This window comes from Leucoraja erinacea, chromosome 9 (genome assembly GCF_028641065.1).
Source record: "Leucoraja erinacea ecotype New England chromosome 9, Leri_hhj_1, whole genome shotgun sequence".
Lineage (NCBI taxonomy): Eukaryota > Metazoa > Chordata > Chondrichthyes > Rajiformes > Rajidae > Leucoraja > Leucoraja erinaceus.
The window spans coordinates 35457853-35485591 of record NC_073385.1 but is presented as its reverse complement, the minus strand read 5'-3'; the positions used below and the strand labels follow the sequence as shown (position 1 = coordinate 35485591).

Here is a 27739-nt window from a genome sequence, read left to right as displayed (position 1 = left end):
CTGTAACTTTTATTCTAATTTTATACTTGTCTTATTCTATTTTAGCTTGTCTTTATTTTCTATTCTTTTTAATGACTGCTTCAATTGCCTTTTAATGCTTTGTGTAAAGCACTTTGAATTGCCTTGTTGCTGAAGTGTGCTATATAAATAAACTTGCTTGTTTGCTTACATTTCATAACTGATACAATGTTATGATGCGACTGTGCTGTTTATTATTTTAAAATCAGTTTTAAGTGCAGTTTTAGAGAAGCTGAATGTTTTTGATTTTATTCATTTTGTTTACTTTGTCCAATCCATTAACAGACAATAATCAGCATGTATAAAAGTGTTATTAAAATTGGCAAATGAGTTTTAAAAAAGCATTTTTATCAGTGCAATTTTTTTTTTTAATTGCTGTTAACACTTTTTTCTTTTGTGTAAACCCTAACAGTATAACACAGACTGATAAAATTCTTATACACTTAAGAGCTCTTCTAGACACACTCACGCACACACACACATTTTTTCCTGCATCGACTGATTGATGTCAGTTCCACATTTTTTAAACTCTGGAAATGAGGATTGGGCATATATTCTAAGGTCACTGTCTAATTTTAATTTATAGCTTTGTGCCTGGATGCTGCCCTATGTGTATATTAAACCATCATTGAGCAAATTAATTGAGTCACACTCTTTTACTATTTTCTTCAGATGATGACTTTCTAACTTCACCCATTGTTCTTAGATTTTTCTGCAATATCTCTGAATAAGTTCTGGTCTTTTTCATTCTCTGTGTATTAATTTTGTGATTTATGTGAAACTGCCTCCAATGTAGCGTAGAAAAAATATAATATGTTGATCAGCAACATTTCAGAACAGGGAATAGAGACCTAATTCACAAAAAGAATCAATAAGAATTCAAGATGAGGTTGGATAAAGAAAGTGAGTGACTAGAATGATAATGAGCAAGAACCAAAGAATCAGGTGTAAAGATGCAATCCAGGAAAACACCTGGATGAGGTTGGTTTGGAAATGAAACTGTGAGGAATGTAGTAGATGAATTGGTAAATAAAGATTGCTGCTACTTAACATGTGACTGGAAATACACCAAAGCAAGAAATATCAGTTGCCCTCCATAACGTTTGGGACAAAGACCCATCATTTATTTATTTGCCTCTGTACTCCACAATTTGAGATTTGTAATAGAAACAAAAAAAAAAAATCACATGGTTAAAGTGCACAGTCAGATGTTAATAAAGGCAATTTGTAATCATTTTGGTATCACCATGTAGAAATTACAGCAGTGTTTAATCAAAGTCTCCCCATTTCAGGGCACCATAATGTTTAGGACACAGCAACGTCATGCAAATGAAAGTAGTCACGTTTAGTATTTTGTTGCATATCCTTTGCATGCAATGACTGCTTGAAGTCTGCGATTCATGGACATCACCATTTGCTCGGTGTCTTTTCTGGTGATGCTCTGCCAGGCCTGTATTGCAACCATCTTTAGCTTATGCTTGTTTTGGGGTCTAGTTCCCTTCAGTTTTCTCTATAAACTGAAGGAAACTAGTTTATAAACAGTTTGAGCATATGAAAGGCATGCTCAATTGGGTTCAGATCGGGTGAATGACTTGGACACTCAAAAATTGACCATTTTTTAGTTTTGAAAAACTTTGTAGAGTGCCTTCGTGATGGATTCTTAGAGCAGCTTGTATTGGAGCCCACCAGGGAGAAGGCAATTCTGGATTCAGGGTTATGTAATGAACCGGATTTGATAAAGGAACTTGGTTAATGAGCCATTAGGAGGTAGTGACCATAATATGGTCAGGTTTAATCTACAATTGGAGAGGGAGAAGGGTAGATCGGAAGTGTCAGTGTTACAGTTGAATAAAGGGGACTATGGAGCCATGAGGAAGGAGCTGACCAAAGTTGACTGGAAAGATACTCGAGCAGGGATGACAGTGGAACAACATTGGCAGGTATTTCTAGGAATAATACAGAAGGTGCAGGATCAGTTCATTCCTATGAGGAAGAAAGATTCCAAGGGGAGTAAGGGGCGACCGTGGCTGACAAGGGACGTCAGGGACAGTATAAAAATAAAAGACAAAGTACAACGTACCAAAGATGAGCGGGAATCAAGAGGATTGGGTAATGTTTAAAGAGCAACAGAAGATAATTAAATAGGCAATATGGGGAGAAAAGATGAGGTACGAAGGTAAGCTAGCCAAGAATATAAAGGAGGATAGTAAAAGCTTATTTAGGTATGTGAAGAGGAAAAAATTAATTAAGACCAAAGTTGGACCCTTGAAAACCGTAAAGTTGAATTTATTATGGGGAACAAGGAAATGGCAGATGAACAGGTACTTTGGATCTGTCTTCGCTAAGGAGGACACAAACAATCTTCCTGATATAGTAGTGGCCAGAGGATCTGGGGTGACGGAGGAACTTAAGGAAATGCACATTAGGCAGGAAATGGTGTTGGATAGACTGATGGGACTGAAGGCTGATAAATCCCCAGGGCCTGATGGTCGGCATCCCAGAGTACTTAAGGAAGTGGCTCTAGAAATCGTGGATGCATTGGTGATAATTTTCCAATGTTCTATAGACTCAGGATCAGTTGCTGTGGATTGGAGGGTAGCTAATGTCATCCCACTTTTTAAGAAAGATGGGAGAGAGAAAACAGGGAATTATAGACCAGTTAGCCTGACATTGGTGGTGGGGAAGATGCTGGAAGATTATAAAAGATGAGATAGCCGTATTTGGATAGCAGTAACAGGATCGGTCCGAGTCAGCATGGATTTACGAAGGGGAAATCATGCTCGACTAATCTTCTGGAATTCTTTGAAGATGTTACTAGGAAAATGGACATGGGCGAGTCAGTGGATGTAGTGTACCCGGACTTTCAGAAAGCATTTGATAAGGCCCCACATAGGAGATTAGTGGGCAAAATTAGGGCACATGGTATTTGGGGTAGAGTGCTGACATGGATAGATTGGTTGGCAGACAGGAAACAAAGAGTAGGGATTAACGGGTCCATTTCAGAATGGCAGGCAGTGACTAGTGGGGTACCACAAGGCTCGGTGCTGGGACCGCAGCTATTTGCAATATACATTGGTCTTCATATTGACAAACAGCAATAAAAGTTTCCAAAGGTGATGGAGGAAAGACTAGATGCTGAGAGCTCTCTTATACCTGCATTAAGGAGGCAATTAAACACAGCTGAGCAATTAAAAATGCATGTGAAGTCATGTGTCCCAAAACATTATGGTGCCCTGAAATGTGGGGACTATGTATAAACACTGCTGTAATTTCTACATGGTGAAACCAAAATGTATAAAAATTACCTTAATAAAATCTAGACAATGTGCATTTTAACCACATGTGATTTTTTTTCTATTTCAAATCTCAAATTGTGAAGTACAGGTGCACAATCTTTTATCCGAAAGCCTTGGGACCAGACACTTTTCGTAATTCAGAATTTTTCGGCTTTCGGATGTGAAGATTTTTAACGTAAATTTTAACGGCTAGCGCAGTGGTAGAGTGCTCGGCTCATATCCGCAAGGTCGCGAGTTTTCGCCTCGATCCCGGCAGTTACTCGATCGCGAGTTTGAGTCTTCAATGTAGTTTTTTCTTGCAGAATAGGAGAGAATAGGGAGGGTTAGGCTGGGATCATTCTCTGCGAGATAATCTTAGTGCGGGAGACAAGTGTAGGAGAGGTTTACTGACTGTGTGGGCAGAACTTTGGAAGTGATTGCCCACCATTCTCAAAAGCCGCTGTGTCTCCCTGTCCCTCCAACTCCAGAGGAATCCGCTGCCCGATGGGCCGCTACGGCGACAAGTGGCAGTTCGCCCACAGCCCGAGCTGCGCCCCCTCATCCGCAACCCGGGTTCCTCTGAAGTTGGAGCGGGGCTGGGCTAGAGTTGTTGCTGGCTGCGAGTCTCTGGGATCTCCGTGCTTGCAGTGGGTCTGGGGGTCGGTGTCCCGATGAGGGAGCGCAGCTCGGGCTGTGGGCGAACTGCCACTTGTCGCTGTAGCGGCGCATCGGGGAGCGGCTTCTAGTGGTCCTGACGTCTCTCAGCTCCTGTCCGGGGGGATGGCCGGAGACGTCAGGACCAACAAGAACCCGCTCCCCGATGCGCCGCTACAGCGACAAGTGGCAGTTCGCCCACAGCCCGAGTTGCGCCCCCTCATCCGCAACCCGGGTTCCTCTGGAGTTGGAGCGGGGCTGGGCTAGAGTTGCTGCTAGCTGTGAGTCTCTGGGATCTCCGTACTTGCAGTCGGTGTCCCGTTGGTCCTGACGTCTCCGGTCACCCCCTGGAATGGAGCTGAGACGGGGAACTGTACCGCCCTTGCCCCCTCCCTCTGCAACTGCAAACAACCCCACAGTTCCCAGTCTCAGCTCCTGTACAGGGGGTGGCCGGAGACTTCACAGCCCGAGCTGCGCCCCTTCATCCGCAACCTCAAGACCAAGACGTACCTTGCACACCATCAGCTTCGGTCCCTACGGGGAGCGCGTTCCTCTGGAATTGGAACGGGGCTGGGCTGCTGCTGGCTGTGGGTCTCTGGGATCTCCGTGCTTGCAGTGGGCCTGGGGGCCGGTGTCCTGTTGGTCCTGACGTATCCGGTGACTGCCACTGGCTCCGATGTGAAGACAGTGCAAAGCCCCCGCGCCGGTGCAATGGGCGGGGAGCTGGAGAGGGGAGGGAAGGGATCACACACATGGCCGGGAAGCAGAGGGGTGGAGGTGGGGTGAAACTGAAGGGAGCGACAATTTGCTGCTGCCTGCCCGCTGAGTTAAAAAGTTCCCATGCAAGACTCACGATACACTGTGTATCGTGAGTCTACCGTGGGAACTTTTTAACTCAGCGGGCAGGCAGCAGCAGGTCAATTATTAACTCTCCCGCGCAATATACCCTCACCTTCTCTTTTAAGAATGGGGATTTAGTTCACCTTTCTTCGAGGACCGACCGGAGGTTCCGCTGTCACCTCTGCGGGCCGCCCTCGGTGAACGTCTTCAAGGACCTTTCTTCAAGGACTGAAAAAATGTCCGCTATTCGGAGCTTTTCGTTATTTGGAACTTCGGAGAAAAGGTTGTGCACCTGTACAAAGGCAAATAATTAAATAATGGGTCTTTGTCCCAAACATTATGGAGGGCACTGTATGTGCTCTTGGATAGATAGGGACTGATCAGGGATATTCAGCATGGTTTTGTACATGGGAGATAGTGTCATATAAATCTGACGAAGTAAGTAACCAAGAAAGATGACAATCGCAAAGCTGTAGACCTTGTCGATATGCACCTCAAAGCATTTGATACGGTTCCGCATGGTTGAGCTGTTGTTGGGCTCGAGGTAGGAGTCCCGGCGTTTGGAGCTCGAGGTCAGAACCAGGCATAGTGCATGGGTCTAGCTTAGATGGGAGCTAGGTGAGCATGGACAAGTTGGACTGAGGGACATATTTCTGTGTGGTATGACACTAACTCAAATTCTTTCCTGATCTGGAAAGGCTGCATTTGGAATATTGAGAGCAATGTTGGGCACCATATCTGAGGAAGGATGTGCTGGCTCTGGAGAGGGTCGAGAGGAGGTTTACAAGAATTATCCAGGTATGAGTGGGTTCAGCTCTGATGAGAATTTGTTGGCACTGAGCCTTTACTTAATGGAGTTTAGAAGAATGAGGGGGGACCTCATTGAAACATACAGAATAGTGAAAGGGCTGGATAAAGTGCATGTGGAGAGGATGTTTCCACGTGGGAGAATCTAGGACTATGTCAGCCTCAGAATGAAAGGACGTTATTTTAGGAAAGAGATGGAGAAATTTCATTAGTCAGAGGGTGGTGAATCTGTGGAATTCTTTGCCACAGAAGGCTGTGGAGACCATCAGTAGATATTTTTAAGGCAGAGATAGGTAGATTTTTGATTAGTACAGGTGTCAGAGGTTATGGGGAGAAGGCAGAAGAATGGGGTTAGGAGGGATATAGATCAGTCATGATTGAATGGCAGAGTAGATTAGATGGGCTGAATGACCTAATTCTGTTCTTATTCCTTATGACATTATAACCTTCCTTGACCATTTTAACTCGAGGGACGTTAGCGGCCAGCATCCGTTAAAACCCACAAGCATATAAAGAGCAAGCTTTTGTGAATCAAGGATTGGTTTGACATTTTTGCGGCAAACTTTAAAATAAAGACAAACAGTTCAACAACTTTAAAATTTACATTTATTTCTACATAAAGAAACTGTATAGTACATATTCAATGACAACCATCTTTACGCTAAGAACAATACTGGGAGGATATTTTACCCCCTGGAACTTCAAATGTACAGTGGGAGCATCAGTGGTTGAATACACCAAATTAAAAAAAAACACTGAAAAGGGGAGGAAAGACTAATTCTTCTAGTAAGATTGGTACAATATTTTCCATTAAACGCTGTCTTCAGAAATACACTTTAATTGTAATTGGAGAAACATGTGCATACAAAACATTGTAAAAGTTACAGGGACCAATGGTAATTTTGTCGCATGGTTTTCAAATAAAAGTACTATACAGCAAGCAAGACTTAAGGCGGCTTCATCACCAGCTGAAAGAAAACATCCCACCTATCAGGTACATTGTACACATAAAGCAGTACGCTGCCTTCCTAAAGTCATTTTATTCCCAGTCTGGTGAATTAGTGCTTTTTGTCTTTCCTGTCCAATTTGTGATCTCTGTCAGTCCGTGAAGACCTTTTGCCTGAACGATTTTCTGATATAGACCTCTTGCTATCTAACCTTGATCCCTTTTCCCTTGAACCTTTTAGATCTTTGCTACTAGTCTTTGATGACTTACGGTCCTTGTCTGCACTGGAAATACCCCTACGCTTTTGATCCGAGCTCCTCCTGCGCTTTCTATCTCTGCTGTGACCCCGGCTCCGACTCCTGCTCTCGCTACTGCTGCTGCTGCTGCTGCTGTCTCTGCTACTGCTGCCACTGCTGCTGCTGCTGCTGCTGGAGCTGCTCCTACTGCTGCTACTGCTTGAGCTGCTGCCACTGCTGGTGCTGCTGGAACTACTGCCCGAGCTGGAACTGCTGCTGCTACGACTCCTACTTTTACTCTTGGTTTTCTCATGACCTCTGCTTTTGCTCCTGCTTCTCTTCGGCGACACCCTGACTGGTTCTACTTGCGACTCCACCGGGTGAGCAGTGGCAAGACTTTCTTGTTCCAGCTCATGCCCAGCCGAACTTTCAAGTTCGGATTCAGGCCCTGGCTCAGATCCTGGTTTGGGCTCAAGTTCAGGTAACAGCTCAGGCTCTGGCTCTGGCTCTGGCTTAGGCTCAGGCTCAGGTTCTGGCTCCGGTTCCGGCTCCCTACAAACCTCTTCTACTCTCTCCTCCATGCACTCTTCTACTTCCTCCACCATATCCTGATCATTCTCCACGCTCTGGCTAGCTTCCTTACCGTCAACTGGCACACTCTCTGGCTGACTGTTGCTTTCCCCTTCCTCTACCTCTTCCTCAGCTTCCTCTTCCTGTTGCTTATTTTGCTGCTGCCCTGCATCACTCTTATCCGTAACTACTTCCACTTTCTCTTCTGCTGCCTCCATTTCTACATCATTGTTCTGGTTACCTAATTCCTCCATCTCCTCACGGTGAGCCACCTTACCCTCCTGTTCCTCGTTTGGTTGTTCTTCCTTCTGCATTTCTCGCTGTTCTTTTTCCTTGAATGATTGACGTCTAGGTCTAACCTCCATTCTGTTAATCTGATCTGCAAACTCCAGACGCCTGTGCTCGAAAATGCCTGCAGGATTTAAAAACAAATGAAGTTGCATGCAAAAAAACCCAAACTAAAATACTGGCTCAATAAAAGCAATAAAACTGCAACACAGCAAGGAGGCATACAAGAATGAGTTCACTTGATGGAAAAACAATAGTTTAAACCCCACATTTAGTTTATTTAGTTTAGTTTATTTATTTGTTCCGAACAAGTAAAGACATAAATAGGAATAAATAACAACAACAAAATCGAAACAGTCAAACAATTGGACATTGCAGGCAATATTTGCAAAGCAATGAAAAGCTTAAAGCAAAATTTAAATGTCCAACACTTTTTCTTTACAAGCTCGAAAAGGAGTGAGAAGAAGAAGAACTTATTTAATCTCACCCCTTCTCCCTAAACCCTTCTTCCATGTTTAATAATTAATTAATTAATAATAATTATACCCCAGACAATTTTAGAGATGCATACAGATATATATATATATACATACAACTGATATACCCATACAAGTAATGTGTATGAAGTAGCCAAAAAACACAAATAAATAATAAATAAACATTAACCCCTGTTTGTCAACCATCCCCTTCATCCCTGTACCTTGTGAAAAAAGTTTGTTGTATGTCATTTTGAACTGGTTCATATTTGGACATTGCTTTAACTCCACATTCAAACTGTTCCACAATCCTACTCCACAGACCGAAATACAAAAAGTTTTTCTGGTCGTGCGGACTCTTTGTACCTTAAAATTAAATATTCTTCTTAAATTATAACCCCCCACTCGCTCATTGAATAATTTTTGTATATTTCCAGGGAAGTTTTTATTTTTGGCCCTAACATTATCTGTGCTGTTTTAAATGCAACCAAATCTTCTAATTTTAATCATTTTGACTGTAAGAATAATGGATTAGTGTGACCCAGATACCTGACTTTGTGAATAATACATATTGCTCTTTTTTGCAGAATAGTTAATGAATGTAGCAAACTTTTATAGTTATTGCCCCAGACTTCTGCACAGTAATTTAAATAGGGTAAGATTAGTGAACAGTAGAGAATACGGAGTGATTTGTGATCCAGAACCTGCGTAATCCAGAACTTTGTGTAATACAGAAATGCTTTTTGACAGTTTGGATTGTACATGTTTAATGTGTGATTTCCAGCTGATTCTATCATCCATTATAACCCCAAGAAATTTATTTTCATGAACTCGTTCAATTTCAACCCCATTTATCTTTATATTTGCTTGTGTAATTGTTCTGCAATTACCAAATAACATTATTTTGGTTTTGCTCAAGTTTAATGATATTTTGTTCCTGTCAAACCATGTTTTCAGTTTGCCCATTTCTTTTGTTATTTTGTCCAGTAGTTGTTTTAAATTCTCCCCAGAACAAAAAATATTTGTGTCGTCTGCAAACAAGACCAGCCTCAAGGCATTGGACACATTACAAATGTCGTTTATATACATGATGAATAGTTTTGGACCCAACACTGACCCCTGGGGGACACCACAAGCAATGTCCAAACATGTAGAACTGTAGCTACCCAACTTCACAAACTGTTGCCCGTTACTTAAATAGCTTTTTATCCAATCCAGTACTAGACCTCTGATGCCATACCTTTCTAATTTTTTTAATAAAATATCATGATTGATCGTATCAAATGCTTTCTTTATATCAATAAATATCCCAGCTGCATATAGTTTATTGTCAATAGCGTTTGTGATATCTTCAATTGATTCTATTATTGCAAGTGATGTTGATCTGTTTGATCTGAATCCATATTGACTTTCAGTGATTAATTTATGCTTTTCTACAAATATGTCTAGTCTATTGTTGAACATTTTTTCTAGTATTTTGGAGAATTGAGGGAGTAAAGAAACAGGTCTATAGTTTGTGAAATGATGCTTGTTCCCAGTTTTGTATATTGGTATGACTTTTGCTATTTTCATTTTGATTGGAAAAGTACCGGTTTGGAAAGATAAATTACAGATGAATGTTAGAGGTTTGGAAATCCCCTCAATAACCATCTTAACTAACGACATGTCAATGTCGTTGAAATCAGTAGACATTTTGTTTTTATATGTTTTAACAATGTCCAACAGTTCTTTTTCATCTACTGCCATAAGAAACATAGAGCAGGGATTTCTCTCCAATAAATTCTCAGGAGATTCTCCAGATGTCCCTGGATCAGGGATTTGTTTAGCCAGGTCTGGTCCAACATTTACAAAAAAATTATTAAAGCTATTTGCTACATCCTCCATATTATAATTTTCATTGTCCTTATCATTGAAAATATTCAGAGTTTTAAATCGCAATATCTGCTCTCTATACAAACGAACCACCAACTTTTCTACCACTATTGTAATCCTTCAGCAATGGGATCTTCTTGAGTTACTCATTAGCCTGAAAAATGCAAACACTCACAGGGACAAATTAGAAATATCACACAAGATATCCAGGAGCCAGAGCAAAATTTCAAAAGAAAACATCCAATCTTTCACTTTGCAATTGGCCCATGCTAGTGGGTGGCTAACAAATGTTACTAAATCTAAAGCAAATTAGTTGTAGTGGTTTATTAGGTTGGTGAAGATTATCTCGACTCCAACCTGTTGTAACTATTCATGCAAGATGGTTGAATTAACACTTTTGTCGTTTTAAGTTAATATACAATTTGGAAGTAATTTTGAACCAAGACAGTCAGATCCTTCGATCACATCAGGTGGATGATCTCATTCAAATAGCCAACGCTTCTCAGGACCATAGTAGAATACCATGCCACCTCAAGTTAAATCCACATTACAATTGTTGCATGTTATGTACATAAATGGCTCAGAGTAATGCAAATTAACAAGGCTACACATAGAACAAAGCACTTACCCAAACAAGTAATTTTCCAATTTTAAGGTAACACCCTACCCAATTATTTTTCTTCTCCCCCCCAGCCCACCTCTTTCTTGACCCATTCTCCAACTACCGCACCCCTACCTCTACCCCCATTGTAATTGTAATTAATTTATTAGTCAAGTATGTAAAAACATACAAGGACATCTGTCCCCTACCACCCAAATATCTCCCTCTGGCTGTTTCACCTCTTCAACTCTTTATCAACACCATATACTTGCTTGTGCCCTTTGGTCTCCTCTTTATCTCTTGGGTTTGTTCACCCATTTGCCAATCACCCCCCCCCCTGTACGTAATCAGCATTTGCCAGACTTTGTCCCGCTCCCACCTTTTTTCCAGATTTCTCTCCCCCAGTACAATCAGTACAATACTGAGTTATTCCAGCACTGTGTTCCAGCATCTGTATTTTCCTGTGTCTCTGAACCATGCATTGGTGTCGAGATGACCAAGGTGATTCAAGTTGTTGCACAAAAGTAAAAGATCCAGTCTTTAAAGATTTATCCAGAAATTAGATTATGTTAATTAGAATGAGCAGATTAGGTGAGATCTAGAACTTGCTTTCAGAAAGACACCAGCACTTTGGTGGTACCACACACAAGAATAAAAAAAACCCCCCACAAAAACCTGTCCCAATTAGTAAGATTGTGGTCTATCCTTAACTTCATCCATTATTCCACCCAACTATTGAATCTCTTGACCCCTTTAGTGCCCACAAATTTAGCAAATTTCGGCCCATCAAGCCTACTCCGCCATTCAATCATGGCTGATCTATCCCTCCCTCCTAACCCTATTCTCCTGCCTTCTCCCCATAACATGACACCTGTACTAATCAAGAATCTATCTAGCTCTGCCTTAAAAATATCCACTGACAACCTCCTCAGCCTTCTGTGGCAAATAATTCCAGATTCACCACCTTCTGACTAAAGACATTTCTCCTCATCGACCTTCCTAAAAAAACATCTTTTAATTCTGAGGCTATGACCTCTAGTCCTAGACTCTCCTACTAGTGGAAACATCCTCTCCACATCCACTCTATCCAAGCCTTTCACTATTCTGTGTTTCAATGAGGTCCCCCTCCTTGAATTAAATCTTCACCTCCTTGGTAAGCCACAGATAAGCCTCTTCTCCCAAAAGAATTTACATTCACCGATGATACACTGGAGAACTTGGTGGATAGAATTCTTACAGATCATCACCCAGAAACCCAATAGAAAACAAATGCCAAAATAAATTTTCAATTCAACAGCTACATTATGAAACATAACTGTGCACATGAAATGTGCCATTGACCCTCTTTAATACTATGAAAATACATACCATTCATCTTCCTCTGGGAATCATCCAAAAGCTTTTGAGTAGCCGGGCAATGTTTGCCAGGAATATAGAACAGATGCGGCTTTGTCTTGGTTCTTATGTATTTGATTATTTTTAAATTATGTTCATTCCAAACATCTTGCTGTTTGAAAAAGGAAGACATGTTAAAGTTCAAGGTACCATAAAATGTATTAACTACCGATTCAGACAAAAATATATTCTTACCAACTGGGCTAGTTCCACTTTTTGTTCAAGAAGTCTTAGTTCAGATTGTTTAGCACGACGTTCCTCAAATAATTCTCTCCTTTCATTTTCTACCTGTTTACGTTCTTCTTCAGCTTGCACTTCAAGCTTCTGTTCTATTTCCTGCCGTCTTTTTTGCTGCAGATTGGAGAAAAATTGTATCAAATCATAAAGAAAATCCCTCACTTCTTTTCAGTCACACCACGATGGGGGTAAAACAAAATTCTTAACCCACCTGCACTTTGCCATCCACAATAACACTGAAAATTCATTATTTTCTCAATTCCTACTGATGCAATAAGTGGACTAAACATTGCAGTACACAACAGTTCTTAAAGTAGAAATTATTACGATAGCTACTGAAATTAACAGAACATGATCTGTTGTCATTGCTAAAATCTCAGCAATGTGTAAGGAGTTTGCAGACTGACACATTCAAACAGAAATTAAAATACAGAATTTCTTTACTGCAGAACAATACAAAAGCTGTCCATCAATACAACTTCAGGGGAATAGTGCAAAACCTGTGACGATAGCCAGTGGAATGAAGTTCTGAATTACATAGTTGTACAAATAATTTTAAGTGAACTTACATGTCGTCTTGGATAACGAGCTGAAAACTAAGAAACAATACACTAATTGAGGCGCTTAAAGTGAACTATTATACACCGTAGGGTTACCAGTGGATAAAGGAACAATTTATTATGACATTTAGTACAGTTTCAAATATTTCATTTAATTGAATGGATGAAAATACTTAAAAGTATCCACACATTTAATGCATGTTGAAGATATTCTGCATTAATGCATTCATCAGCATGGATAGCATGTTGTCTTTTCTTCTGTAATCTTGATGTCATAACCCATTGTTAGGTATCGCAATTAAACTTTTGGTTGCAGACTCGCTGTTATAGATCAAAAAAATTGTCAACGGATCTCTACCTGCAGGAGATGACCTGGGAAAGACCAGGTTACTGCTCATGTGAGATCATTTTAAAGTCGGTCAGATGGGACAGCTTAAAACTCCCATCATCTCTACTACTTTGCATTTTTTTTTAAAGCAAGTGCTAAACAATCAATTTGACTATGTGACAGCCATTTAAACTAATACACAATGGCACTGCAAACCGGTCAGATGTCTGGTTCAGGTTAAATAAAAGACACTGTAGTCCTCAACCAGTCACAGCAAACAGAACATTTCTGAGAGCTCAAAAGCTTGTTTTCCAGTTTCCCCAAGAGAGGAGATAAATGCTGGGAATGGAAAGCAGGAGATACTTTCTGAGTGTCAGTGTTTTAAGTTGGATAGAGAATGAGCATGCATGCAATGGAAACAACATGTAGAAAATGACACACAACACAAAAGTTGAAAACAAAAATAGTGCAATAATCAGGCCTCTTAACAAAAGACATCAGATAATAAAGAAAAAAAATACCCTCTCAGTTGCAACATTAGATTCCTGCTTGAACTTTTGTAGAGTACCCATCAGCAGGCCAAACATCCGCCGATTCCTATTTAAGAAACAAATGGAACAATCAAATACTTTGTAATCAGCTGTCTTGGCAATGAACTATCAAAAAGCTTAAGCACTATCAGAAGGGTTACAGCATATACACTATTAAATGTTCTTTCAGCAACAACATATGATTATTTATAACTCGGGCATTGTTACATTAATAGAATTGGTCATTTCGGACCTCACTGGGAGGGAGTGGATCAGCCATCATGACAGTGTGAGCTCGAAGGTTGAAATTAATTCCTCCTAACGTTATTGCTTATAGATTTGATCAACACTCTATAAGCCTTAAAGAATACAGAAGCCTTAAAAACATACATGCACAAAGCGAATAGAATTGTAAATTCACAGGCAATAGAACTGGAAAGAAACCAAAAAATCCTTCAAAGTCATCAGCGATTACCATTGTTTGCTCTTGGAACAGTACAGTATCATGCAATATACTTACAAAAATTAAGTTAAGTAACAGATTCTTGTGCTAAACCAAAGTAGTACTTGTTCCTTAAACAGAATTGACACAAATTAAGAAAAAAAACCCTGACCAATCAAAAAGCAATAAAGCCATAAAGACATGCCACACAGAACATTTTTCACAAAGAACCTTTAGCTTAAAACAGCTGAGGTGTGAATTCAACTTCTCAGACCACATCTTTTATTAATCTCAACCCTGAGCAATAAACAAAATGCAACGGTAGACACAAAATGCTGGAATAACTCAGCGGGTGAAGCAGCATCTATGGAGAGAAGGAATTGGCGGCATTTTAGGTCGAGACCCTTCTTCAGTCTGAAACGTCTCCAATAACTTCTCTCCATAGATGCTGCCTCACTCGCTAAGTTACTCCAGCATTTTGTGTCTACCTTTGATTTACCAGCATCTGCAGTTCTTTCTTATACAACATGACTTCAGCCGATACTTTTGTGCAATGATATTTTTCCCTCAACAGTTGCAAATGCTACTAAGCCTTCAAAAATCAAAATGGATACTGTATTAACACGTTCAAGATTGTTTCATTTTAAATAGCAAAGTGTACCTTTCTTTGCCCTTCTCGTCCATTGTTTGATCCTGAATAAGGTCTCGGCGTGTCCTTTCTTTGGAGGTAGCAACAACTGAAGACTGCAACGCTGGCTGCAAAGAATATAGCGGGAACCTTACTTTCATTTCAGTATAAACCTATTCCCACCTTTTAACAAGATGAAAATGCACAAAATCTCAAAGTGCTGGAATCTAGTCAGTATCTTATCGAAACACTAAACAAAGTCTGCCATCAGGCTAATTACAGAGGCATTAAAAAGAATTTCCATCTATTTCTCAGTGGATATCCACGATACTTAGTCAAAGTGTGTTCATTAGCCCATGACCATCCAGCTCATGTGCCATCCCAATTCCCACCTTTCAGCAGGAAAGCGAATTTAAAGCAGACTCCTGGATCATCAGAGACATGGGTTCCATTATCAATCTAGCATTGTAATTAACAATGAAACAGAAATGATTATGTTTATTATGGTCACGTGTACAGAGGCATAGTGGAAAGCTTTGTTTTGCATACTATCCAATCAAATAACATAATACTATGCACAAATACAATCAAGCCAAACTCAAGACCAATAGGCAGGGTATGAAAGATACCAAGTGCAGAATATAGTTATCAGCAGTGATGCTAGATTCACAGGTAGAAAATACATATATACTTTTAAAAGAGTAGACCGATTGTGATGGATGATAGTATATCATCCTCTGGGACGAGCATGCTCCTGCGCCACTTTTGTTCAGTTTATACGGTTTAATTCTGTAAATTTATAATACCTTTTTTGTATCTTCATCGTCCTCTGCGTCACTGTCTTGACGTGACTCTCTTCTTGAACGACGATCTCCCAGCCTATTTACAAATTTAATCAGTGTATTGGGTCAATTCCAAGTAGAGTTTAACAAAGCATTTAACTATTGTTCCCGCACAGATAAACATTTCATTCCTCGTAAAAAAATGTTTTAAACTGCATGAATTTAACAGCAAGATTCTCTTTCAACTCACACATTTGCTGGTTTCTCTGTACACTTCAATTATGGTCAGATTCTTATATAAAGAACAGCCAAATGTTCCCAGATATCTCAGTTGGCAGTGGGGAGCAATTCTTGGTTTGCAATTTCCCAGCTGAGAGCAATTCAGTTTACTTTTTTTTTAAAGTTTAGAGATACAGCATGGTAACAGGACTTTTGGCCCACCGAATTCATGCTGACCATCTATCACTCGTACACTAGTTCTATGCTATTCAACTTTCAGATCCTACACACGAGGGGTAATTTATAGAAGCTAATTAACCTACAAACCTGCACATCTTTGGAATGTGGGAGGAAACTGGAGCACCCAGAAAAAAACCCATGCGATCATAGGGAGAATTTACAAACTGTAAATGGCTCGATTGTAATCATGTATTGTCTTTCCGCGGACTGGTTAGCACGCAATCAAAGTTTCTCACTATACCTCGGTGCACGTGACAATAAACTAAACTGAACGCCGCAAAGACTGCACCCATAGTGAGGATCAAACCTGGGACCCTGGCACTGTGAGGCAGCAGCTTTACCGCTGTGCCACTTTGCTGCCCATGGTTATGGACAGATGCGATTAACCAAAATACAATCTAACAACTCTGCTTGCAGGAGCAGGTTTGCTCTGATCAGAAGTCTGACGTTGACTTAGGCCCTTCGGCTCAACTCGTCCACGCGAACATAGATGCCCCATTTTTATCCGCATTTGGCTCATAACCCTGTAAATATTTCTTATCCATGTACTTGTGCAAGTATCTTTTAAATGCTGTTATAGTATCTGTCACAATTACCTCCTCTTGCAGCTCGTTTCATATACCCATCACCCCTTCAGTGAAAAGGTTGCCTCTCAGGTTTGTATGGTAACTTGTCCCTCTCCCTGAAACAGATGTCCTCTTATTTTAATTCCCCCTACCTTGGGTAAAAGACTGTGCATGCACCCTATCGACCTCTCATGATTTGATACATCTATAAGATCACCATACAGCCTCCTGTAATCTAAGGAATAAAGTCCTAAGCTGCCCAACCTCTTCCTATACCTCAAGGCCTGGCAACATCCTCATAAATGTTCCCTGCATTATTTCTCGCTTAATGACATCTTTCCTATAGCAGGGTGACCAAAACTGAACACAATACTCCAAAGATAGACACCAAATGTTGGAGTAACTCAGAGGGACAGGCAGCATCTCCAGAGAGAAGGAATGGGTGACTTTTCGTGTCAAGACCCTTTTTTCAGACAAATGTCAGGGGAGAGGGAAATACATAGATAAGGAAGTGTAAGGAGTGAAATCAGGAATCTGTAGAATAGATCATTGTTAGCTGGGAGAAGGTAACAAAGCAAACAGAGATAAAATGTACTCGGAGACAATCAGACGTCGGAGAACTGGGAAGGGGGAGGGATTGAGAGAGAGGGAAAGCAAGGGTTACTTGAAGTTAGAGAACTCAATGTTCATACCACTAGGGTGTAAGCTGTCCAAGCAAAATATGAGGCGCTGTTACTACAATTTACGCTGGGCTTCACTCTCACAATGGAGGAAGCCCACGAGGACAGAGAGGTCAGTGTGGGAACGGGAGGGGGAGTTAAAGTGTTTAGCAACTGGCAATACTCCAAATGCTTTACCAACGTCTTGTACAACTGGACCATAACGTCCCAACTTCTATACCATGACTGATGAAGGCCAATGTACAAAAAGCCTTCTTTACCACTCTATCTAACTGTGACGCCAATTTCATGTAACAATGTACCTGTACTCCTTAACAAAGGTTCAGACTTGAGACGTTACCTATACATGTTCTCCAAGGATGCTGCTTGTCCCTCTGAGTTACTCCAGCACGTTGTGTATTTTATTTTGTAAACCGCATCGGCAGTTCCGTCTTTCTACATTCTCATCCAAATTGTTGACATAACCATGAACAACAATGGGCCCAGCACCGATTCCCGAGACACATTACTTATCACCAGCCTCCAGTCTGAAAAGCATGCTTTCACCTCCATCCTCAACTTACTTCTATAAGCCAATTCTGTGTCCAGTGTGCTAACATTCCTTAGATCCCATGCGATCTAACCTTCCAGAGCAGTCTACCATGTGGAACCTTATCAAAAGCCTTGCTTAAGTACATATGCACAACACCAACGGCCTTGCCCCCTTATTAGTTACCTCTTCAAAAAAAATTATATATACATATATATATCGTAAGACACGAACTCCCTTGTACAAACGCAGGCGGATTATCCCTAATCAGCCCGCCTATCCAATTGCCCATATAGCTTATCCCTCAGAATCGTCTCCAGTAACTTGCCCACCACAGATATAAGGCATACAAAAAAGCTGGATAAACTCAGCGAGTGCAGCAGCATCTATGGAGCGAAGGAAATAGGCAACGTTTCGGGCCGAAACCCTTCTTCAGACGTTTTTGTATACCTTGTATACCTTCGATTCTCCAGCATCTGCAGTTCCTTCTTAAACACAGATATAAGGCACACTGGTCTATTGTTCACAGGATTTTCCTTGCAGCCATTCTTAAACAGTGGTACAACATGAGCCACCCTCCATCACCTACCACCTCACCCAAGTTTAACGATGGTTGATAAATCTTAGCCAAGGCTCCTGCAATTTCTTCCCCTGTTCCCACAGATTCCTCAGATATATCTGGTCAGACTTGGGGGATTTATCTACCTTTATGTGCCCCAGGATGTCCAGTACCTCCTTAACCGTAATACGGACTGTCCTCAACAGTCTTCCATTAACTGTCCCAATGTCTCATGCCTTCATGATTTTTTCTATGATTCATTGAGTAACTTGCCCCTGTCTTGTAGCTCCATACACCGATGACCGCTTTGGTTTGTATGGAGCCCCACCTCCCTAAACTGACCCTCTTTCTCTTAATGTACTTATAAAATCTCCTTGGATTCTCCTTAATATTATCCATCTAAGCTATCTCCTGCCCTCTTTTTGCTCTCCTGGTTTCCTTCTTTAAGTATGCTCCTCAGTCATGAACCTGGTCCCAGATGCCAATACCAGCCCCATGCCTCCTTTTACCTGGCCAGAGCCCCAATTTCTCTTGTCATCCAAGGTTCCATGCCTTGCCCTTCACTTCAACAGAAACATGCATGCCTTGAACTCTCACACTCATTTAAAAGCATCCGACTTTCTGATCGACCCTTTGCCGACAAACATCCAATTTTAAAGTTCTGTCTAATACCATTGCATTTGACTTGCCCCAATTCAGAACATTAACTTTTGGGCTCACCCTGTTCTTATCAATACCCATTATAATTTATCAATAACTATTACAAATCTAATAGAACTGTGGTCACTGGTCCCAAAAGACTCGCCCACTGACACCTGCATCACTTGCCCTCTCCCTTATTGGGGTCTCGACATATTGCCTTAGGAAACGTTTGTGAACACATTTGACATGTTCCACCCCATCTAAGCCCTTGGCACTATGGCAGTCCCATGTATATCGGTGAAGTTAAAATCCCCTATTATGACAACCCTATTGGTCTCTCAGCTGCATGCAATCTCCCGGTATATGTATTCTGCTAATTCCCGTTGACTATTTGGGGGGGGCCTACAGTACACTGCCAACAAAGCGATCATCCGCTTTTTATTTCTCAGTTCCACCCATATAAATTCACTGGTCAAACCATCAGTAATGTCATCTCGGAATACTGCCGTAACAGTGTCCTTAATCAATAAAGTATCTACCCCTCCTTTTTTTACACCCCCCCCCCCCCCCCCACCTCTGTCCCATGGTGGAAGTTGCCTGAGAAACATGGATAGTATTGAGAATGCATGACAGATACTTCCACATTATACAACTGGCCTCCGGGAACCAAAGAAGGGATTCAACAGGTTCGATTCTCAAGCTCTTAGAAAGAGAAAGGGATTGATCTACAATATGGACCATATATCAATCAATGGCAGAAAATTTCAGTTGCATGAAAAAAAAAAATCATGGAAATCAAGCTCAAATTCCTCGTGAGAGAATTCAATTTCAAGTAACAAAAAAATAAAGTATTATCAATATAAATGAGATGCAATTTGTTGTAAAAACCTGATGTACTTCAGAGATGTCTATAGGATGATTTCACGAAAGGTCACTGGATCATAGATCCTCACCCACTTGGACGCAAAATTTAACTGGGGTACAAACGTCACTTCCGGTACATGTTATTGATGCTGGAAACGCGCACTTTCACACCTATTAAATACCGCGAAAACGGTCCATTTTTGAGCTGTAAATAACTGTGCCAGTCGGGGTGACCGTGAGGCACAGTTATCTTACTTTAGAGTCCAGAAGATAAAGAAAAACGAAGGTAAAGACAAGAGAGAGCTGAAGGGGCAACAACAGCGGAAGTGGTTAGTGGACATTCGCCGTGGAGATATAAAGATAGAAAATATCGGGAATTATCGCGTTTGCTCACTGCATTTCATCAAAAGGAAGGCATTATTGATGTTTTATCTTTATTAATTTGTTATATAAAATGTTTTAAACGTGAAAAATCCATCATTAAAATTGCAAAATCTTCCATGGTTCTCAGGTGGGTTTTAACATGCAAAAAGAAAATGCTTCTGAAGCTACATTTACCATTTAAATAATCGTAAACCATAAATGTGTTTTGAAATGAATTTTACTCAGATGCAAGCTAGGGAATTGGGATAATTGTCAGCTGTTAATTGGACAAAATCAGGACATTTTATTATTATTATTATTATTATCCAATTAACAGCTGACAATTATCCCATTCCTTAGCTTGCATCCGAGTAAAATTCATTTCAAAACGCAGTTATGGTTTATGATTATTTAAATGGTAAATGTAGCTTCAGAAGCATTTTCTTTTTGCATGGTAAAACCCACCTGAGAACCATGGAAGATTTTGCAATTTTAATGATGGATTTTTCACTTTTAAAACTTTTTATATAACAAATTAATAAAGATAAAGCATCAATAATGCCTTACATTTGATGAAATGCAGTGAGCAAACGCGATAATTCCCGATATTTTCTATCTTTATATCTCCACGACGAATGTCCGCTAACCACTTCCACTGTTGTTGCCCCTTCAGCTCCCTCTTGTCTTTACCTTTGTTTTTCTTTATCTTCTGGATTCTAAAGTAAGATAACTGTGCCTCGGTCACCCCGACTGGCACAGTTATTTACAGCTCAAAAACGGGCCGTTTTCGCGGTTTTTTTTAACGGGTGTGAAAGTGCGCGTTTCCAGCATCAATAACATGTACCGGAAGTGACGTTTGTACCCCAGTTAAATTTTGCGTCCACGTGGGTGAGGATCTATGATCCAGTGACCTTTCGTGGAATCACCCTATAGGTCTTTCAGTACCAGCTAGATAAAACTCCACTCCTACACCAGGTTTGATTCAAATACCACTGGCAAACAAGGGCACAAAATATCAGCATTGCTATCAATTCTTGACGGGGTTAAAAGAGACACAATAAAAGCAAAAGATGACTAAAATAAAAGCAACCCACAGAAAAATGTATATGGATACATCCCAATGGTTCAACCAGAGTTCTGCCATACGTGAAAATGTCCAATGGTTAACAATCACTGCTGCAATTGAATTAGGAATGTCAAGTCAAGATTTTGACAACTGAACATACAGAATGTCAAACAAAATCAAGACACCCGAAAACACTTTCCAATGATCTCGTGTAACATACATGAGACGTTGTATCAGATATCTGCCTCTGGCATGGTCAAAGGATATGAACAAGATTAAGATACACTACCACAAATGAAGAAACAGACATATCTAATTGTTGCACATCAGCCACTTAATCCAAGCGGTCACATTTACTATTATTTCCTTGCTCCGGGCACGTAAATATGCCTGCCAGCTGACATTTTTATTTTCAAAACTGATTTCATTGGATTATTTTCGTCAAGTAAGACTTGCTACAGTTTGTAAATTTAAAGATGGCACACGGATTGTTGTGGGATATAGAAAATTTAAACCCAAGACTCAGAATATTTGGTTTAACTAGGACACACTGCACAAAGAGAATTACTTACATTATAGCTAATTTGGTGGCACTTGCTAGCTGAATAAAATCAATTGCACTGTCAGTGCTGTATCTTAATCTCAGGGAGGAACAAGACTTGCTCAAATCAGAACCAGGTGTCACCTCATCACTGAACCAGAATCGTTATTTTAAACTCTTTCACATATCCATCTGCAGACAGGAGAAAAACTTCCAACATTAAGCTAAAGAAACAGTTAGGCAGATGTTCTTACCTGTTGATTGCCCCATCCAAATCCCTCTGTTTAGCTGGGGGTCCCACTCCGCTATCCGAGAGTCCACGTCTAAATAAATAAAATAGTCAAGTCAGCTAAAGGGACTGATATTTTCCATTTTACTTCTTTAAAATAAATGTTTTTTTCTGCTTCACTTTAAATGTATTAAGTGACAGCCCAAATGCAGTAAAGTATATAGCCAGAGAATATATAAAATATAAATTTAAAATTCTCTCCATGATCTGCTTATATAACATTTTCCCATTTTATTTTATACACCAACTAAATACACAAATTCCAATGAATGCTGAAAGTAGCACATCACTGGTGACGTGAAGTGATAAAGAATTTCAACCTTACCTAAGCAATCCAATCCCACGCCCCCTACCTCCACCAGGTCCTGTGATGGATAAACGTCTAGCTTGGCCGGGCCTGAAGTTAAGAATAAATTTGTATTAACTGATGAATAAATATCGACATCAAGTAGAGTGCTCTGTACAATAACAATAACACAGATGGTAGTGCTGCTGCCCCACAGTACCCGACCTTGGGTGCTGTCTGCATGGAATTTGCACGCTCTCTCTGTGACCTCATGGGTTTCCTCCAGGTGTTTCATCCTGCATCCCAAAGATGTGTGGATTTGTATGTTAATTGACCTCTGTAAAACTGCCCATGTGTAGGGAGTGGATTGTAAAGTGGGTTAACATAGAACTAATATGAACGGGTCGGTGTGAACTTGGTGGGCCGAAGGACCGGTTTCCAAGTTATATCTCTAAACTAAATAAGCATATTCTCCAAAGTTTCTTGCTTGTATTTGATTCCTGATCTGAGAAATTGTATCACTATTCTTTCCATTAAGAAAATGTTATTAAATACCGATGTACTCATACGTTCATTAGCTTATACAGAATGGAAACAGGCCCTTCAGCTCAGCTCATCCATGCCAAACAACATGTCTTTTTGCTCTAATTTAATTTGCTCAATTTTTATATCTAGTAATCACAATCTTCATATTATTCTTTGGCATAAACAATGAATGACTGTGATTTCAGCAGTGTACATACAAAGCAAATTTCTGCAATGCCTTTTCCCTCTTGACCTCTTTAGCATTTACTGCTTATCATCTATTTTCAAATCCATTCACTGCATAACCACATGTCAAAAATCTGCAATGAAATAACGATTGCAGTACATTCATGTTATTTTATATTTGAGGCCTGCATTGCAATAGAAACAATTTCCTATTTATTCACATTTCACCTCTATCCCTACCTTTACTAGAGATAAAAATGTAAATAGCATTTCTACAACCCTTGCTAGATGCAATTCTCATTTCTGCGATTTAAAAAAAAACCCATTTAGATCAATGTTCACATTAACACCCAAATGATGAATTGATCATGTGATCACTATTGCACAATGTGACTATATTGCTACCAATATCCTACCCAGTTAGCTTTTGATAAAGTGGCACATAGAATCTATGGCACTTGCACCTCATAATTTCACCACTGAAACTAAGGACACTAACTTAAGTGCTGTCTTGACACACTGTGCATTCTGTAAAATAAATCAATTATTATTGATCGCACCCAATTAAATTCAAAATGTTCTAATCTTAAATAGACTTCATCTTAAAATTTGACAGAAAATCTTGAACTGATTTCTATCATTCAACACCTTGGGGCAGCAATGATACAGTTGCTGCCTAACTGCGCTAAAACCTATGTTCAATTCTGACTACAGGTGCTGTCAGTACATTCTCCCTGTGACCGTGTGAGTTTTCTCCAGTTTCCTCCCAAATTTCACAGGTTTGTAGGTTAATTGGCTGCTGTAAAATTGTTCCTCATATGTGGGATATAACTAATGTACAGGTGATTACTGGCTGACACACTCATTGGGCCGAAGGTCCTGTTGTCATGCTGCATCTCTAAACAAAACTAATCCATATTCTGCACACCAATGGAAGTGAAAACGTTGAAATCTGTCTGTATGGACCAGAATTTCAAATCGGGAAATAGGGTTGGGGAAGAAAGAGAAAGATAATTTCCAGATATGCGAGAATGAAAACACAAGATGTTGAAATCTTGAGCAAACACAAATTGCTGGTAGATACCAGCAAGTCAGGCAGCATCTGGGCAGACTACAATCCTGGTCGGGACCGTTCTTCAGACTCAGAATGGAAGCAGCTTTAGAACGTAGAGCAAGCAGTACTACGTGGATCAGGCTATTCGGCCCCACAATGTTTGTGCAACATGATGCCGACCAACTCTTGTTTGCCAACATATGATCCATATCCCCTCCATTCCCTGTATATCCAAGGATCTCACAATCATTAGAGTATTGTAATGGGAAAGAATAACAAATACTTGCTTTATTCCTCTCCAAATAAAGGAATGCACGAACTGGGACAATGTTAATAGTTACCAGGGTGGGATGCTCAGGTACTATATATACACATTTGGGGAGGAGGTAGGGATTGATGAGGGTTGCGGGGTCAATGCGCTGGAGCTCCAGCGTCAAGGCCGAGCTCACACGTGAGGCGCTGTTGGCCGCCCATGGCGGGCAGCCGCATGGGGTATAGCCTGGGGTTCCCCTCACAGTGCGATCTCGGCGCCTCCCCCTTCTCCCGTGGCCCCATGAGGAGCGGGGAGCAGCGGCGGCGGGCTCTCACCAGGCCGCGGGATGATGTGGGGCGGTGGGCGCGGGCAAGCGTGGTTCCCGCTCGCACTCTTCCCCTTGCGCCGGAGAGACCACAGCGCCGTTACCTGAGGTCATTCGGGTCCCTGCCTGTTAGCTTGCGGATGTTTTCATCCACGTTCTTCAAACTTTCCTTGGCTTTCTCTAGCTGATCTTGCAAACTTCTCACCGCCACCGCCATCTTGCCCGTCGCTGCCCTGCGCGGAGCACTCTGGGAGTCGAAGGAGTCGCGTCCCCACGGCGGCACCTAGCCCCGCCCACACCTGCGGAGACAGCCAATCATAGGCGGATACTCACGTTATCGACGGCGGAGAAAGCCAATCACAGATGGAAAACAGCGTGGTCGACGGCGGACAAAGCCAATCAAATGCAGATATGCAACGTGGTGTGCGGCAGAGCGGACCAATCAGAGGCAGAGCTCGGAGACGCCAGCAGCAGGAACCAGCAACGACCGCTAAAGGATCTTTGGAAACCAGCAAAGATACTCGAGGAGCTCTTTGGGAACCAGTGCAATCCCGGCTCAGGCAGAGAACTCGGGGAGAAGGAGCAGGCAGGATGCTCGCTGCAGTCATACAGGTGGCGAAGATGGATACAACATGCTGGAGGAACTCACAGTCACAGGTGGTGGGCGGGATAACATATTCTAGATCGGTGCGGGAACAGGCAGTAACTGACATTTATTCGGACACGAGCTTGAAGATTCACGAACCCTTGAACGGGTAACATGAGTAGCAATTGGTGCTTTCTTTAAAGCTAGGTACGAACCTCTACCAAGTATAACACCATTGAATATATAGACATTTTGAATGTATGAAGTGTGCAGGAAGGAATTTCTGAAGCTGGTTTACACTGAAGATAGACACAGAATGCTGGACTAACTCAGCGGGACAGGCTGCATCTCTGGAGAGGAGGAATGGGTGACGAGACCCGAGTCTGAAGAAGCGTCTCGATCCGAAACGTCATCCATTCTTTCTATCCAGAGAAGCTGCCTGTCCCGCTCCAGCATTTTGTGTCTATCCTGAATGTATGAAGGTTTTGTGCCATGGTTTTTGCTTTTTAGAAAGAAACGTAGAAAAATAAATGCAGATGTAGGCCATTCGGCCCTGTGAGCCAGCACCGCCATTCAATGTGATCATGGCTGATCATCTAAAATCAATACCTTTTGCCCCATAAGCAGGAAAAATAAGATTTTTAATACTCAACACGTTTATTTGTGAAATACCAGTCATGGTCAAACCAGTGTCCTATAACGAGGTGGATAAGGAGAGATGAGTGGAATGCAAAGGGATATAGGTGGAAGGAGAAAATCGTATGGGGAAGAGAGAGTGACGAGATAGTGGAAGAAATGGGAACACAATATGATGGGTGGGGACAGGAAAGAATGAGGGGAAAGGAGGAGTGTAACTTAAAATTGGAGAATTCAATGTTCATACCATTGGGCTGTAAGCTGCATAAGTGAATATGTTCCTCCAGTTGTGTGCCCTCACTCTGGCAGTGGAAGAGGCACAGGACAGAAAGGTTGGTATGAGATTGGGAAGGAACGTTAACATGGTTAGTAACCAGGAGATACAACAGACATTGTTGAACATACTGCAAGTGTTTGGCAAAACAGTCCCCTTGTGTATAGAAAGGAACTGCAGATGCTGGTATATACTGAAGATAGACACTTTGTGTCTAAGTGCTGGAGTTACTTAAGTGGAATTGAGAAAATTTTGCTTTACCCAAAGGATGCCAAGAATCACAATCTCACTGCATGCATAAAAGGTGAAACTCCTACTGCATTTATGATGTACTTGGATGTGCACTTGAAGTTGCACAAACTACAAAAGTAAGAATGCTGCATCTTGCATGTATTCATTCTTTGTCTCAGCTGACATGGACACTGTTGGATGAATTGTATTCTTTTGGGGATGAAATTTCTATGACTCCATGATGTGTTTCATTATAAATTGAAAATCTTACCATGCAGAAAATTCTACAACCATGGAAGCAGTAACAAAATAGATTTAAAAAATAATATTGTGACACAAAGGACTGCATCTGCTGGTTTACAAAAAACGACACCCAATACTGATTCAACGGGTCAGACAGCATCTCAGGAGGACATTAATGTGAGGTTTTGGGTCGGGACCCTTTCTCAGACTGAAGAATAGAAGAAGATTCAGAATATTCTTTAGTGCTGGAAGTAATCACCATACAGCACTCAGATATGATGTTTAATTCCTATATTTTGTTAAAAATATACTTAAAATTTTCAAGTGAAACAATGCAACACAATAAATTGTAGTTTGGTTGATTTTCAACACCAAGTGGCGCCACCTTGAGGCGTAGTCTTTTAGTTTATTTTTTTAAGACAATCGTGAAATTAATACGAACGAAAAATACTCACTATTCATCTTACTTAGTATTTTTAGGGAGAACATTGTAGTTCATTTTATCATTTTGTATATTTTAGCAATAAATAAATAGAATGCTTTATACATATTAACTATTTATATATTTATATAAAACGATATGTAGGCAATATTTTTTCATTCCACAAACGAATAAGTATTTTCATGTTTCAAAATTATGAGTAAATATATCTGGTTATCTGAAACGCAATATCTATGATATAGGATCATGTATCTATACAAATATGTGTAAGAGTATATTATTTACTTAATAATTGTAAATATTTAATTCTCCACTAGAATGTACCAGATTGCAAATTCAATTAATTGTTTATATATGTACATATATAATATACATTTATAAATAAAAATGAACGTATGAAATGACATTTGTATGGCATTTGTAAGAAAAATATCTAAATTCTTTAGTTATTTGTAAATGTTTAATTTAATTGATGAAAAGAAACAGGCCCTTCAGCCCACCAAATCCACACTAACCATCGATCACCTGTTCAAACAAGTTCTGTTATCCCACTTTTTTTATCCACTCTCTACACACTATTTACAGAGGCCAATTAACCTACAAACCCACATGTCTGGTATGTGGGAGGAAACCAGAGCGGCCAGCAGAAACCCAT

The 27739-nt window shown here is 40.7% G+C and overlaps 1 protein-coding gene across 1 annotated transcript; it reads right to left on the bottom strand.

Annotated features, from left to right (window-relative positions):
- Window positions 1-6417: 6417 nt before the first annotated feature.
- On the bottom strand, window positions 6418-24943 carry pnn (pinin, desmosome associated protein). The gene is made up of 9 exons (XM_055640514.1): window positions 24777-24943; window positions 22369-22440; window positions 22009-22077; window positions 15510-15582; window positions 14737-14831; window positions 13625-13700; window positions 12174-12329; window positions 11952-12090; window positions 6418-7758 (listed from the first exon to the last, which is right to left on the bottom strand). The coding sequence occupies exons 1-9, from the start codon at window positions 24887-24889 to the stop codon at window positions 6653-6655; spliced, it is 1899 nt and encodes a 632-aa protein (XP_055496489.1). The 5' UTR covers window positions 24890-24943; the 3' UTR covers window positions 6418-6652.
- Between the last annotated feature and the right edge of the window lie 2796 nt (window positions 24944-27739).

Coding starts and splice junctions, on each gene's coding strand:
- pnn (XM_055640514.1), bottom strand. CDS start 24,889: ATGGCGGTGGCGGTGAGAAGTTTGCAAGATCAGCTAGAGAAAGCCAAG. Junction 12,330..13,624: donor CTAATGTTGCAACTGAGAGG/GTATTTTTTTTC, acceptor TCCAATCTGCAG/CAAAAAAGACGGCAGGAAAT. Junction 7,759..11,951: donor TTCCCAGAGGAAGATGAATG/GTATGTATTTTC, acceptor TAAATCCTGCAG/GCATTTTCGAGCACAGGCGT.